General features: G+C 34.3%; 2 protein-coding genes across 2 annotated transcripts; one reads left to right on the top strand and one right to left on the bottom strand.

Moving 5' to 3' along the window:
* Positions 1 to 319: 319 nt before the first annotated feature.
* LOC114369421 (cyclin-D3-1-like) lies at positions 320 to 2,608 on the top strand. The gene is made up of 4 exons (XM_028326655.1): positions 320 to 1,125; positions 1,237 to 1,438; positions 1,607 to 1,737; positions 1,914 to 2,608. The coding sequence occupies exons 1-4, from the start codon at positions 550 to 552 to the stop codon at positions 2,208 to 2,210; spliced, it is 1,206 nt and encodes a 401-aa protein (XP_028182456.1). The 5' UTR covers positions 320 to 549; the 3' UTR covers positions 2,211 to 2,608.
* Positions 2,609 to 11,388: 8,780 nt separating this feature from the next.
* Positions 11,389 to 14,774, bottom strand: LOC114369180 (cyclase-like protein 2). Its single transcript, XM_028326371.1, has 7 exons — positions 14,307 to 14,774; positions 14,015 to 14,059; positions 13,824 to 13,896; positions 13,155 to 13,252; positions 12,735 to 12,805; positions 12,335 to 12,464; positions 11,389 to 12,171 (listed from the first exon to the last, which is right to left on the bottom strand). Exons 1-6 carry the CDS (start codon positions 14,656 to 14,658, stop codon positions 12,336 to 12,338), a joined length of 768 nt encoding a protein of 255 aa, XP_028182172.1. The 5' UTR covers positions 14,659 to 14,774; the 3' UTR covers positions 11,389 to 12,171; position 12,335.
* Positions 14,775 to 15,553: the final 779 nt, after the last annotated feature.

Genomic DNA, 15,553 nt, shown 5'->3' with positions numbered 1-15,553 from the left:
CTCTAGCGCTGTCTCTTTTTTTAAAAGGAAAATGCCTGACTCAATCTCGTACTTGATATTTCATTAATAATCTTGATTAATGTTGCATCACGAAATTGAATGAGGGAGCAAAACTTTTTCAGCATAATGAATAAAATGTGCCAAAATTAAATTCACTACATATGAGGTTGTTGTCATGGGTCCAGCTTGGTGTGTGTGCCGTTAGATTTATGCAATTCTGCCCGCCAACTAAACAAGAACACCGAAAGCACAAAGAATTCCATATAAGCAAATGCAATAGAATAGAGTATATATATTATTACTACTACTTACCATCACAATTTTATATATAAAAGACAAGCGTGAAACCCACTCAGCTGAAGAATCAATCTCTCCCTTTCACCTTTCTCCATAGCCTACCACTTTTCTGCTTTCATCTACTCTCACTTCTCTTCACACACTGAGACACACAGAGAGAGAAAAATAAAGGGTGTGATGGGTGTCATACTGAGTGTTTTCTTTTTATAATGAACAAAGAACTGCACACCCTCTTCTTCACCGAAGAAGAAGATGGCAATTCAGCACCACAATGACCAACTAGAGCATAATGAAAATGTCTCATCTGTCCTTGATGCCCTTTACTGTGACGAAGGAAAGTGGGAAGAGGAAGAGGAGGAGAAAGAAGAAGAAGAAGATGAAGGTGAAAATGAAAGTGAAGTGACAACAAACACTGCAACTTGTCTTTTCCCTCTGCTCTTGTTGGAGCAAGACTTGTTCTGGGAAGATGAGGAACTAAACTCTATCTTTTCCAAAGAGAAGGTTCAACATGAAGAAGCCTATGGCTATAACAATCTGAACAGTGATGATGATAATAACAACAACAATAATAGTAATAATAATGTGCATTTGGACTCTTGTCTCTCTCAGCCTCGTCGTGAGGCAGTGGAATGGATGCTGAAAGTCAATGCTCACTATGGATTCTCTGCTCTCACTGCAACACTGGCCGTTACTTATCTGGATAGGTTCCTTCTAAGCTTCCATTTTCAAAGAGAGAAGCCATGGATGATCCAGCTTGTGGCTGTCACTTGCATCTCTTTGGCTGCAAAAGTTGAAGAAACTCAAGTGCCTCTTCTCTTGGACCTTCAAGTAGGTTCATCGTCGCAAAACTTTGTCCATTCAAGTGTGTTTTTTTGTTCATTCATCTTAGATAGATAGATAGATATCTTATATCTTATAATGACGATGTTGTGTTTTCAGGTGCAAGACACAAAGTATTTGTTTGAGGCAAAGACTATTCAGAGAATGGAGCTTCTGGTGCTGTCCACACTCAAATGGAAGATGCACCCCGTGACACCACTCTCGTTTCTAGATCACATTATAAGAAGGCTTGGATTGAGAACTCATCTTCACTGGGAGTTTCTCAGGCGCTGTGAGCATCTTCTTCTGTCTGTGCTTTTAGGTAAGCATATTTAAGAATAATGACTATAGCCCTCACTATTTCAATAGCATTATTGAGTTGACTTAAAAGACTTTTAACTTTTTTTTGCATCAGTACAAAGAATGAATGAGGATGTTTTGTTGCTTTTATTTTCTTATCATTTTGGTATGCGTGTTCTGTTGTGTCTAGATTCAAGATTTGTTGGTTGTCTTCCTTCTGTGTTGGCCACTGCAACAATGCTGCATGTTATAGACCAGATTCAACACAGTGGTGGGATAGAATACAAAACTCAGCTTCTAAGTGTTCTCAAAATTAGCAAGGTTAGTGTATAGATCAAGATGTCAAAGTACTATTTGTTTATTTAACATTATTAGTTCATGTACATGATTGTGAACATGTTAATTAGATTAAGATTAAATAAAAAGCTGACAATGTCATTAATGTACATGATAAGCACATTATTTGATCCTAGTTTACTGGTGTGTAATTTTAACAGGAGAAAGTAGATGAGTGTTATAATGCAATTCTCCAACTCTCAAAGGCCAATAAATATGGTCATAACAACATCAACAACACTAGCAAGCGCAAGTATGAGCAAATCCCAAGCAGCCCAAGTGGCGTAATTGATGCTGCATTTTGCTCTGATGGTTCCAACGATTCGTGGGCAGTGGGGTCATCATTGTTATATTCACCACCAGAGCCTCTCTTCAAGAAGAGCAGAACCCAAGGACAACAAATGAATTTGTCACCACTTAAACGGTTCATTATCGGAATTGTTGGCACCTCTCCTTAATTAATTAATACCCTTTCACAAACCAAAAAAAAAAAGTCTTAATATTTATTTACTGTGGTAATTAATCTTTCCATGCATGCTGCTGAACTATAGTGCCTTCCCCTCTCTATGGGTATCTCTTCATTTCCAACAACGTGCCACATTCATTTAACATATATTGAAGAGGCAAGGTGGAGGTTCAGGAATGAGTGGTCTATCTCTGAGGGAAGAGGAGGACAAAGTTGGCAATGAAGAATTGAAGACTATCATCAGCGAGCACTCTATAATATGTTTCAGGCACTCTTTTTCTTTTCTTTTTTTTTTTCTTTTTTCCGTTCAATGGGTCGCATATAGACCATACCAAATTTGGACATATTTATATCATATTTTCTATAATAAATTGGGAACAATTTTCTTCATTTGTATATGCTCTTATTCACTTCCCAGTGTTGTGTGCTTGAATTTTTTTTGTTGGAGGGGGGTACTGTGACATAGAGATGAGAGTCGCAAATGGTCCACCCTAAGCTTTCTTTACCATATGTTTTCTTATGATGTGGTTTTATAAGGTAAAAAACTAGTGAGACAAAACAAAATAAGAAGGGTTTTTGCACACATTAAGAAGAGAAGGATTTGTTTGCATGTGAAGGGAGTAGTAGTTTGTCGGCCAGTGGGGTTTTGGTCATAGGGGAGGGGGGCGGGTTTCTTGATTGGGGGATTCAGTCTTTTGACCTCGTATCAAGGGCCAAAAACTTGGTCTTATAATATTGAACTCAGCCTAATACTACTACTCTATAACCTAACCCCAGACCCACTGAAAACAACACCAAACTATTCATTAGCTTAGCCCTATAGCTACAAGAGCACTTCGAGAAGGGCGTCAACAATAGCGTGGTCTGTCTGTGTAGGGCCCTCTAGTTAATTATACATGTATTTTGTAGCACATATTGTTGCCTTTGCATGTCATTATTTGGTAGATAATTAGAGTAAGATAGCATTAATTAAGCATATGGTACATTAGAACCTTTTAGTTGGAAACTTGAAAAGATGTGCAATATTAATTGCATACTCTTCCTTCTGCACATTCTTAGAGGCATGTAAGGACGAACATGCTAGCATAATTTATTTTGGTTTATATGACTTATCCTACATCTCTGCGAATCCAACAACCGTAACGCTATAGTTTTTTTCCCTAAGCATAATCTTGTTTACAGTGGAAATTATATACCATTAGAATTAAATACGATTTTTCCGCTAAATATATTATTGACACTCATCTGAATACAAAAAATCTTATATGATCATATCAACTCTCACAGTAAGACAATAGCATAATTTAGACGGTAACGTTATTTTAGTTCAATGCATTAAATTAAATTCTCAAACGTGATAAACACTTTAAAATACTTTGCCACTGTAGTTATAATATTAGAACGTTCAAAAACTATAGATGGCGGTATTCAAGCGCGTTTTCTCTATTTTCATGTCTGAGTAATATGCTGCGAATTTTACAGTTTCAGAGTAATGTATTTAAAATATTGAAATTTTATTCTAATTTTTCATTTTGAATTGAATAACCAATCTAGTTGTCCTCAGCTATAAATAAGTTGTCAGAATGCTCCTAAGTTTTCTATATGTTAATTTCTTTCTGATGTGATCGATGTAAATAGACAGCATATCTTGTAATTTCTGTGATGTATAATTTGAAAACAAATTCTGCATGTAATAAGGTTACAAACCTCACTTCGAATTAGTTTTTCTGGTTCCTAGCTGTTATTAATTGTCACACTTTATCTGTTCAATTATCAAGTCTAATTGCACCATAATTATGCATTTGCAGTCAATAGGAGACAATTGATTAATCGTGTCTATTTTAGCACTAATATGACAAAACGATAACATATCGAAGAACATGGGGAAAAACTTTTACAACTAATTGCAGTCAATAGGAGACAATTGATTAATCGTGTCTATTTTAGCACTAATATGACAAAACGATAACATATCGAAGAACATGGGGAAAAACTTTTACAACTAATTCAAAGTAGTGGGATACACAGCATTAACTTTTCAATACTTATGCACTCTTTGCTTTGTTAGTCGTTAGTTGGATTAGACTAACTATGATTAAGTGCACACTCTTTTTACAGAAACAAGAAAGGTTGCGTACCCCATGTGGATAACATTCCGTAGACCTTCCCTTTCTCTAAGTTGCGTGGAGATTTTTTTTTCTTTTTTGTTTTTCTTCCTACCCCTTTTTCTTTTATGAATGCAAAGATTCATGATGATCATTCTAGTGGATTCACTATAGTGCATGCTTCACCTTTTGGTTTTTCTCTTTGCTTTATTTTTTTATTTTATTTTTATTTTTGTCTTTGTTCTCGTGTGAAAACAAAAATAAAGTTCATTCTGCTTTTTTCACGTGTATAACGCAAATAATTTCTATAAAGATAGTGTAAGTAAAAAAACTTGGTATGTGAGCATGATGTAATAAGAATGGCACATATGTAATGGTTTAGTATTTTAGAACAGTTTTTCTTGGAGGAATTTAAAGGAATAAGAGGGCCATGTTTGTTTGTCTCCATGAAATGGAGAATGAGTAGTAAAGAAGAAAAGAAGTAGTAAGTAGAATTAGAATTGTTTTGGTTTTATTGGTGATTTTGACAAAACACCCACTAATTGTAAATTATGATAGGATTCATAAAGGTAGGGGATTTTATTATGGGAGACAAAATCTGATTTTGTTGGAAGATTGTCTCTGGTTCTATTAATATTTTTCTCAACTTAAAGTTTGGTAGATTAAAGATAGTGCTAGATGGATGCTAGCGATCATGACTTCATGGAGTCAGAGGGAGAAAAACTCAAGAGGGGAAAATGTTTTTCCAAAAGGAAACAGCCTTATTCCTAAGAACCAAAGGTTATGAGATCAGTAATGTATGCCCCCACACCAATAATTGTAGAATAATATGATGGTATGATGCCTTGGGGCTTAGCTTGGTGATTTTGAACTTTCTCTTTTGACCAAGTCTCATCCTGTGTTTGCCATTGTTTAATAAATTCAATTCAAAATGAATACAAATTTGGGCTAAAACCCCTCAATGTAATTTTCCTCTGGCTTTTCATGCTTACAGCTGTAAAGTCTAAAAGAACAATAAAAAGAGGACCATATACGCTAGTGGACCCCACCAAGGTTTTTTTCTAGAGTACATGGAAACACTGCTTAGGCTGCACAATAAAACGTACTCTTCAATCTTTTGATAATATAGCCGCTTCATAGCCACAGCCAGCCGTATCTACTTGTGGAAAGGTGAAGCTGGTGACCATTCTTACTGTAAATCATCCCAAAATGCTACAAATCATCTAACTCTAACCATTAATAATTTCTCTTCTCCCACTAATAATGACACTGCTATTTGTTAGAAGCAAGAAAAGTGAAAATATCATAAAAGCAAATAATGGTGATTAACTTGTTTACTAGTAGTACTTCTTAAAGAATGCCACTATATAATAATGGAATGAACATACAATTCATCTCACTGTTTCACTACATGTCTAACAAAATATCCATTTCTAGTTGGCAAAAAAATGTAATGCTAGATTACATTCTAGCACATGACATGCATGATTCCACAAAATGATTTGACTACGGTTCATCGTGAATTCCTGTTAACGTATTTTCATCATGGATTACTATAGTTTTGGTTTTTCACTAAAAAAATATGATATCAAAATCTGCTTTTTTCACCCAAAGCAGATGAAACAGGGAAGAATTTGACTGTTCCACGACAAAGACAATTAGGGTAGGCAAAAGTAATCCACTCTATAATAAGGTAATATGTCGCATCATTGTGCTATAATTTTGTCAATTATATGTTAAATCAACCAAAAGAATGAAGTCAACAATTTATACAAGTAAATTCTTCAACGATTTGAAGTTTTGAAATTCATTTCTTTACTTGCCACACAATTGAAATTCGTTACCAAACTTCTTGTTGCCAGTAATAATTTCCTGTACATAATTCTTAAAGTCATTGTAATTGCTTTATAAATAATAAATAATTCATCACAGGTTAGATAGTTTCCAGGTTTCGACATCAGGGTAAGGATAAGAAAGAAAAAACCTGCGAACAAAAATTCTTAGTCATCGAGTACGTGGCATGGATGATCTGAGTCGAAGTTATTTTGGTTTAACTAACAACCTTGAGTGCAAATCAATATGCAATTATACTAAATTCTAAAAAAAAGAGAATTTTATATTTCATAATGAATCTATTTATCTCGAGCATGATTGTATTCCTTGAAGGATACATGTTTTTACAAAACAAAAATAAAGTTTAATGACTATATCAAAATTCATTATTGATATGAATTTTAAAAAAATTATTGTAAAAGTTAACTATCATACATCTTATATTGTCAGAGAAAAAATTATTTACTGAGAAAAAGTAAGTTTTTATGGTATGTTTTCAACGGTTAGTTATTAGTGAGAGGAGGTCAAATATAGCATGTTATTCTATCTGAAAAGCAGAAAGGAATTCTGATTCTTTCAATAAGACAACATGATCTTTTCAAGTTGATGTAAAGCTGCTTCTAGCACAGACAAATTTACACCCAACTACGTTCTAAATTCTAAACCAAGGTGTTGATGTTTGCTTCTCAAACTCTCAAGGAACTATCCAGAATTCATATATGGTCCCAAATACCAATGGATTCCAAGCAGTTGATGCATCACTATTCTGAATGGCCCCAATGGATCAGAAATGGAGGCCCCGAAACCTCTGTCAACTAGCATTTCCACACCTAATGCGTGAACAAAATTATTATGATATCGTTCCCTTTTAAATTTTTTCAGTTAATGTTTGCTACCAGCAATCGGCATCCAATGTGCTAGGAAACGATCCTATTCTAACTGGCCACCATCATCCCAAGCAGAGACAAAAATGCCAACACTAGAAACATAATCAGATTTGGCCATGTTATCCTGAAGCTGTGTACGAGTAAAATTCATTATGCCACAGATATATAAATGTGTACAAACATTGTGTACATTTCTATTTGTTATATTAAATTGAACCCCATTTCAGAACTTGCACCACATTGTGGTCCAAAGTGCACACATTTTAAAATTAAGTTTTGATAGCATTTGAAATTCAGAACTAGGATGGGGGAAATCTTTGGCTTTTCTAAAGTCCTGGAAGCTACAAGCTTCCTAATTTTAATTTTTTTTTCAATAGTATTTTCAAAATCTTCTAAGTTTTGTAACCCGAATTGGTCTGAGCAACAATGAGATGGTGCCAATATCCCTCTAGGAAGTTGATAAACATGACATTGATGAGCTGGAATACGCCAATAAATAAGAGCCATTACTCAGTCTCAAAGATTAAATGAACTGAGCACAAGTTCTTTTATGAGTGTTTGGTTTCATTACCTACTTAGAATAACCAAGTCCAGAGATCAATAAATTGAGGAAAGCCTTTGAGGTTGCTAGTTTACAACCTCATAGTAGGAGGCCTAAAACAATCTTCTTCGCGCCTTAACGGAGTACCCCACCATATAGATGTAATGTCTTATATGGAAAATAAAACGTTTATAAGGGAGAAGTAGACAAAGTAGCATTGAATGCCTAAAACAAAAAGGCAGAAAACAGTGATGCGTTTAGGTGTGGTCCAATGCAAAGACACAACACAAGGGTGGCTAGCTAGCATGTTTGGAAATCAGGTGGAGAGAAATATGTTTGAGGCAAAAGTACTTTTTTCAAAAGAATTAGGACCGTAATTTTGCTTTCATTTCACTTTTGTCCGTTGGATTGCATTGAAACGTGTATCACAACAACTTCATCAGTAAACCAAAGATGCACTTAATGTCTATCCCCTCTCTTGTAACAAGGCAAAATTTATTGTTAAGCAAGGAGGAGATGGATCCCCTTTAAGGCCTCTTGGGTTCCTTTACAAAGTCAGAAGAAAAGGACAAGTGAAGTTTTTGATGGTTTTAGCCTAAGGGGCCAGCTATTAACCCCAGCATGGCTTGTGTCCCAAATCTGTGAAACTTGGCTGCCATGCTGCAAGCATGTCTGGCTCATCAGACAAAGATTTGGGTATCTTGTGACAGGCAAGAGTGACCCCTAGCACCTTCACAACTTCACAAGTTAAGTTTTCAAAAGTCTTAAAACACTATCTAACAGTGAAAGCACGCTAGTTGACAAGTGAATGGTGATAAATGATGAACACCCTCAAATATGACCTTATATGAGGTAATCATCACCTTAAGTGTTTGTTTGGGGTACAAAACACTGTTGGTATAATGCGACAAGTAGAGGACACCAACAAATACACAAAAACAAAAACATGCATCATGTGTATGTACGTAGATCATGAAAAGTCAAATCCTACGGTAGTAATTAATAATATGTCACGCAGCAAAGTATCTCCAACAGAGAAAGTTTGTTCTATTCTATTTCTTACAAATGAGAGAAATAATATATCCAACAGCACGTACGACAGATCAATCAATTAAATCTTGTTTTGTATGTATAAGTTGTAATACATTCGTGCGTTTTGGAAATTTAATTTTTGATTAAGTGCAATGTCCTTGTTTGAACTATGTTGTTGTATTTGAATAAATAAGGCAACCAAGAACTAGTAATTAATCATATTTTGTGTTTGTGCATAGACTTTTTTTGTTTAAAATTAGTCTTCTTAGTGTGTGTTTGGACACATGTTACACCTGTCTAAAGTCAGGTCACATTAGTAAAAGTTGCTTAAAGTTAGTTTGTATTTGAATTAGCATCCGTGATTAGAATTGCATCCATGTTTGAGTTTGAGTTACGTGGATGAGAATCTAAACACGCTAATATTTTCTCTGTAAATGTAGAAACCACGTCAAACATTCATTCAAACGCGTAACTGAAACACACTGTTAGTCTTTTTATTTTCTATCTGTGTAATACTTAAAATCAGATATTTGTATGATCAAAATTAGAAGAATGTGGATGAGTTCAGATATGGTCCAGTAAGTTATGAGCCATTGCTTGAGGCTTGTCGCTTCATATACTATCGCCTGCAGGTCGTGTAGCTCGACCCACATGGCACAATTCGTCACAGAAAGATAGAACCCGTGACTCTTTCCGTGTTACATTTTTAGCTGTTGTGCATCATGTATGTCAGTAGAAATCCCAAACTCCAGCAGTGAAATAATTGGGTAAATGGGTGAACCAAGTAAAACATAAAGAATTTGATTTATGTTCAATTTTTTCCTTCTTTCTTGGAATGTCAAGATTTCAAGATCGGAGAATGATGACACCAAAAGTGACTGCAGCAACATAGGAACGGACAAGCTAATTCTGAATAGTTGGTAGAGCTAGCAGTCCTGATTCACTGCCAGAAACGAATTACCAACATAGAATGATATCATTTTTCAATTTGACTAAAGCTTTGTTAGAACTTAGAATTCAATCTGTTTTTTTCTCGTCCTTTCTATCTATTAATCTTTACATCCATTCAAAGCTCGAAAGACCATACTTTGTCAAAATATAGTTCTGTTGCAACTTTCAAGATCAATCTAAGCAGAATCTCCTGAAAATCATAGGAGGCCATAACACTTCTGCTTCCTGATCAGCACAATCATGATAAGTGCATGCCTCTGGTTAATTCATGACAAGTCATAAATCACAACCCAAGGCAATGCATTCCAAAATATTTACATGGGATTGTAATAGAAATTTTTTTTATATTTAATCATTTATTTTATACAAAACAAATGGACACCTCAATCATCCACGGAGTACCACATAAAACTTTAAAAAAGAAAAAGAAAATTGTACAAATTTCTGGTCTATTCAGTCAGCTAATTAAAATCATAGTCCTTTGATATTGAAAAACATGCAACAAAGGCTGCACACGTACTTGCATCATATTTGCAGACAAATGTTTGAATGAATCAAACGGTTCTAACATTTTTTTGAATCATTAGCCTCAATGTTTTATTTCATTAGAGCAGTTTTTCAGGTGATCAAGATTCAAGGATAGGTTATTAACGCATGCCAGATGTGAAGATGCAATGATGATCCCAAATACTTGTGAAAACTTTCTGTACACAGTAGATCAAGATCAAATCATAAAAGAAAAAGCAACTTTTGTTGTCCAACATGATTACCTCTTATAGAAACTTCTGTTTATAAAGCAAATCAATTAAAAACATAACAGTGTTATTTATTTCACATCCGCCCCCCCCCCCCCCCCCCCCCCCCCTCCAAAAAAAAAACTCAATAAAAACTTGATAAACATTCTATCTAAATGTTCATTTCAAATTTATCCATCTAGACAAAGATTGAGCAAGATATGAAAATAGACAAAGTGTAATAGTAAATGCAGATCACAAAAGGAGTTATATTGAGTACTACATCTTTCTATGCAGATAACAAAAGGAGTTATATTGAGTGCTTCATCTTTTCCTGACAGTTTTGTGCATTTTGTTTGCTACCAATCTACCATACTGGCAGGATCAACCTTAATTGTGAGGCTTTTCTTGCATTATTATGCTAGCTCTTGAAAAAGATATGACAGTGATCGAGGGATTTAGAGAGTGCGAATTGATTGATTTGAATAACGCATTGGTAGCCGTGGTAGTGGAATCTTGCAACACTAAAGTATCATAGTGAACATAATGTGGCCATGCACCAATTCCAGCAGCATTTGTTCAATGAAGCAGATTCCTGATGTACACCCATATGTCCGAGTTAATCATCAATGCATAGTAGCCTTTGCTATTAACTAACTGAGACCCAAGCCAACCATTGTCAACAACAAACTGAAACCAAAACATGAAATTGTTTGTGTAGTACCTTTAATTTTTTATTCTAAGTAATTAAAATATGATCTAACTGCTATGTGAAAAATATCTATATACATGGTTCTTTTATTTTATTTTTAAATGACTTGTTGAATTGAAGTTCTTGTGCATGGTTATAAGTGTACACATAAGCCACTAAGTTAACAAACATTATTGATACTATCTTTTTTCAATAACGAGTTCCTACCTAGCGGACAAAAGACCAAATTCAGAGTTTTAATGTGTTATCGTTGCATCTCCCTAAGTGTTAATGCTGAGTGCAAATTATATACACACATTATTTTCCTTTCCAAAATGATTTTTTGATGTGCTCATGCATGTTACTAATAAGTGTAAACATAAGCCACAAAAATTGTTGCACAACATTTAAACTATCTCGCTCCATAATGACACCACTATGTCAATTTATCAGTTCCAGCTTAGCAGACAAAAGAGAACCAAATTCAATGTAATGGTAAGATTGTTGCATCTCTCTTGCTATGCAACGCATAAACTACTGATGATCCACAGCATCATTTCCTGCAGCAATTTCAACATACTGTGTCGGCTATTGATCTACTGAATAGAAAAATTAAACTCTTCTGATAGAATTCAAAACAGATAGAGAGTATCCAGTTATCACATGGTCATAGCTGCGAGTAATAGCAATCCCACCTTGATCTTCAATCCATCAACTTTCAAGTACATGGTGCTCTATGATGGACTAACTATTGAAACAAGCCCAAAACGAAAGTTGCAATTCTGTACTAGGAAACAAGAATAAGTGTACACATGAGCCACTAAAGTTAACAAACATTACTAATCTTGCTCCACAAAGACACACCATTGTGCCAACTTATTCCATTGCATCTTTCTCGAAGTGCTAATGCTGCATGCAAATTATCTATATATACATTATTTTCCATTTCAAAATGATTTCTTGAAGTGCTTATGCATGTTTTTAACAAGTGTAAACGTAAGCCACAAAAGTTGATGCACAACATTGAAACTATCTTGCTCCATAAGGACACCACACCACTATGCCAATTTATCAGTTCCAGCCTAGCAGACAAAAGAGAACCAAATTCAAGTATTGCAAAGATTGATGCATCCCTCTTGCTCTGCAAATGCAAAAACTACTTTGAAACAGCACTGTTTCCTGCAGCAATTTCAACACAGAGTTGGCTATTGATTCACTGAAAAGAAGAATTCAACTTTTGACAGAATTAAAAAATAGAACATACCCTTCCAGGCCCCCCCAACACACACACACAAAGAAAAAAGATGCAAATCCAAGTTATCCATTCCAAGCTCACACGTACCCTAATTTTTAATCAGAATGCACCGTATTGGTGATCCCTCAGCACCAGCCAACCTAAGAGGTAAGCAATGGACTGAATATAATCCTGCTGGAACATCATCAAGCTTCAAGCCTTCCACGAGAATGATCTCCTAAATCATTTGCAGTAGTTAGTTCAGGTCACATTGATTTTATCTCTTATCCAAGCAACAAATGAAGCATATTCAATTTGGTTTATACAAGGAAATCTGAAGACAAGACTACCATTCTCATTTCAAAATACATCTCATACCTACACTAATTGGCAACTATCTTCCAAACTAAAAAGTTAAATATTTTATCAGAAGAACAGATGCCAAATGAATTGGAATTGATGTGGAGACAATAAGTAAGTTAACACTTTGAAGGGAACTTTTTCTTACCCTGTCTTTTAGAAAAACAAGGTGAGATGGAATCAAGTAATCATAAGAAGCAACAGATAGGTAATCAATTCCTGCATTGCACCACAGAATATAAATGTCAGGTAATCAATGTCACACATCCAGATTATTAGTTTTCCCACACAGGAGCTCAAAATTATCCTGTGCTATCTTCATCAAGAATGGAAATAGTTATAGCTATTCAACTCACTAACAAGCAAACAAAAATGCCTAAACATTCATCTTCATCTATTTATTTTGCATTACATGTATGAAAAAACTATGAAGTCAGTCAAACAAAATAATTTAAGGGGAAGCAGGCTACAAGTGCAAAACTAGATCCAGCCATTGGACTTGGAACACCTGACAGGAAAAATGCACATGGGAAACTGCAGCCAATATAGCAAAACAACTTATACCTACCAACAAGTTTGATATCCGTGTTATCCACTAGCCACTTAGCTCCATCAACTGTGAATCCTACATAGCTTGTGTCCCATTCCTTCTGAAACATAAGCCGCCTAATAATTTAACAAATTTTAGTTCAACATTTGGTTTCAAATGCTATGAAGTTCAAAATTGTGAAAATGATACCATAGCTTAGACATTAATGTCAAAATCTAAAGACCTGATCAAGCATATATGCATATAATCAAAATCTATGGAAACAGCAGCTATAAGAACTTGTTAATCATAATTAATATTTCTTTTGCTTAACACCCTCACCTGCTTTAATAGTCTATCTTCAAGGAGAATATAGCCATTGACACAAGCAGAATGGATAAAAATATATATAGCTGCACTCATGGCTCACTCAAACAGAAATGAAAATGAAGGAAATAGAGACAACAGATAGTTGACAAAGCATTAAAAAAAAAACTAGTACTAAAATACTGAGGAAGTGTATAAAAACAATAAGTTCCTTCACACGGAAATCTAATGTTACATGAACTTCAAAAACATATTTGAGGCAAACACAAAAGTCCAAGAATGCCACTAGTTATATTTCCAAGCTGTTTCTTCAAATTTATTGAACTTTAAGTCCCAGAGTTCACAAAACGTTGTAATACTAGCTCAACTTGTAGACATTACCTGTCGGTATTTAACGTTCGGAAGAGAACACGTACAACACCCCTTGGAATATTCAACGACTTCATAACTTGAGCTGAAAAAGGACAACACATTTTCATAATAGCAGTACAAAATTAATTTTAAAACCAGAAAGTTGCCCACGGCATACTATCCTCGTACACCAAATGAAATTAAAAAAAAAAAATGCATACCAGTTATATTACTATCTCTTGGAACATCAACTAATAGAGCAGGTCCTGCACACAGAACAAACAATCAGGCATTTAAATGGAAATTATGCAATGGTAGTATCATTATTACATGTGTTCCGACCTCAAGTCTACTACATCCTTAGGTTATATCCTAATAATATCCGTTTATTGCTCATGAGTTTATCTTTAAGAGGTGTTTCGGTTGATAAAAGAAAGTGTTTATAAACTATCCTAAACTTGAATTCCTAAGCGCGGCAACGAAAAGATAAAGGAATAAGAAAAGAAGAGTGACCGTTGAGGATGTCCAAGTCGAGGGTGTCGACATCGAAGCCGGCATCGAAGTAGTGGTCGAACACGTGGCCGGGGGCGTCGACATGCGTGCCGGTGTGTGTTGGGAGTTTCATTTCGGAGTTGTTGGCGAGGGAACCGTTCTTCATGCTCTTGGGAAGCCACAGGAACTGCCCAATGCCGTTATTCGATTCCCATTCCGGCATCTCGGGTTGGTACCGGTGACTGATGTCGAATATTCGCCCATTGCCGTACACTTCCCGCCTAGGCGGGACGAGGTTGTCGTTGCCGTTCGCCGCCCAGATCGCCGCCGCGAAGGCGAACGCAAGCACTGACAATAATGCTCCACGTTTCATCGTCAGATTTCGTCTCAATGTGGATACAATCGTCACCAACAGAACAGCATCAGTCCGTACAGTCCATTCCTCGTTATCGTTACCATGAACGAGATAATATTTTCGTCCACCCAACAATTTGGACACGTAAGAGGTTCATCCATTGATTAATTACAAATTACAAATTATTATCCTTTTTATAAGATTTAATCTATAAAAATTCTTATATTAGTTATTTTTACCTTTAATATATATATATATATATATATATATTAACAAATAATTAAAATATATTAATTACAATAATAGTTTATAAAAAATTATAAATTTAAGATAAATTTATTATTATCAATTAAATTAATTATTTTTTTATTTATGATAAATTAAATAATTGAGTCTTATATATAAAAGGAAGAAATTATATTATTTTTAAATTAACTATTGTAGAAAAATAGTTATCCTTAAGTTATATAGTCTTTTATGATTAGAAAAGACTGTGATAAGAATATTTTATGAGATATTTTCTAATTTCTAGTCATTTTCTACTTTGTTTAAATTTTTTTTGGAAAATACCTTTTATAAAAAAAGAGAAATGTATTTCATTTTTTATTTGATTTTGTGAGACAATTATATATATATATATATATATATATATATATTTAAGTAAGAGATATAAATAATTATATATAATATTAATTATTTAATATATTAAATAATGAAAATATTTTATCATATATTTTTTAGTTACTTTATATTTTTTCTTATTTCTATATTTTTTTACAGATATTTCTATATGTTTTAAAAGTATATATCACGTCAATTTTATGTATATTTTTTTTATACATCAAGTTTTGTGTATATAAATGAGACATTAAACAATTATATATTAATATAAGATTTTGTGTATTAATTTATA

The sequence above is a fragment of the Glycine soja genome, chromosome 10, assembly GCF_004193775.1.
Source record: "Glycine soja cultivar W05 chromosome 10, ASM419377v2, whole genome shotgun sequence".
Taxonomy (NCBI): Eukaryota; Viridiplantae; Streptophyta; class Magnoliopsida; order Fabales; family Fabaceae; genus Glycine; species Glycine soja.
This window is presented reverse-complemented; position numbering and strand designations above follow the sequence as displayed.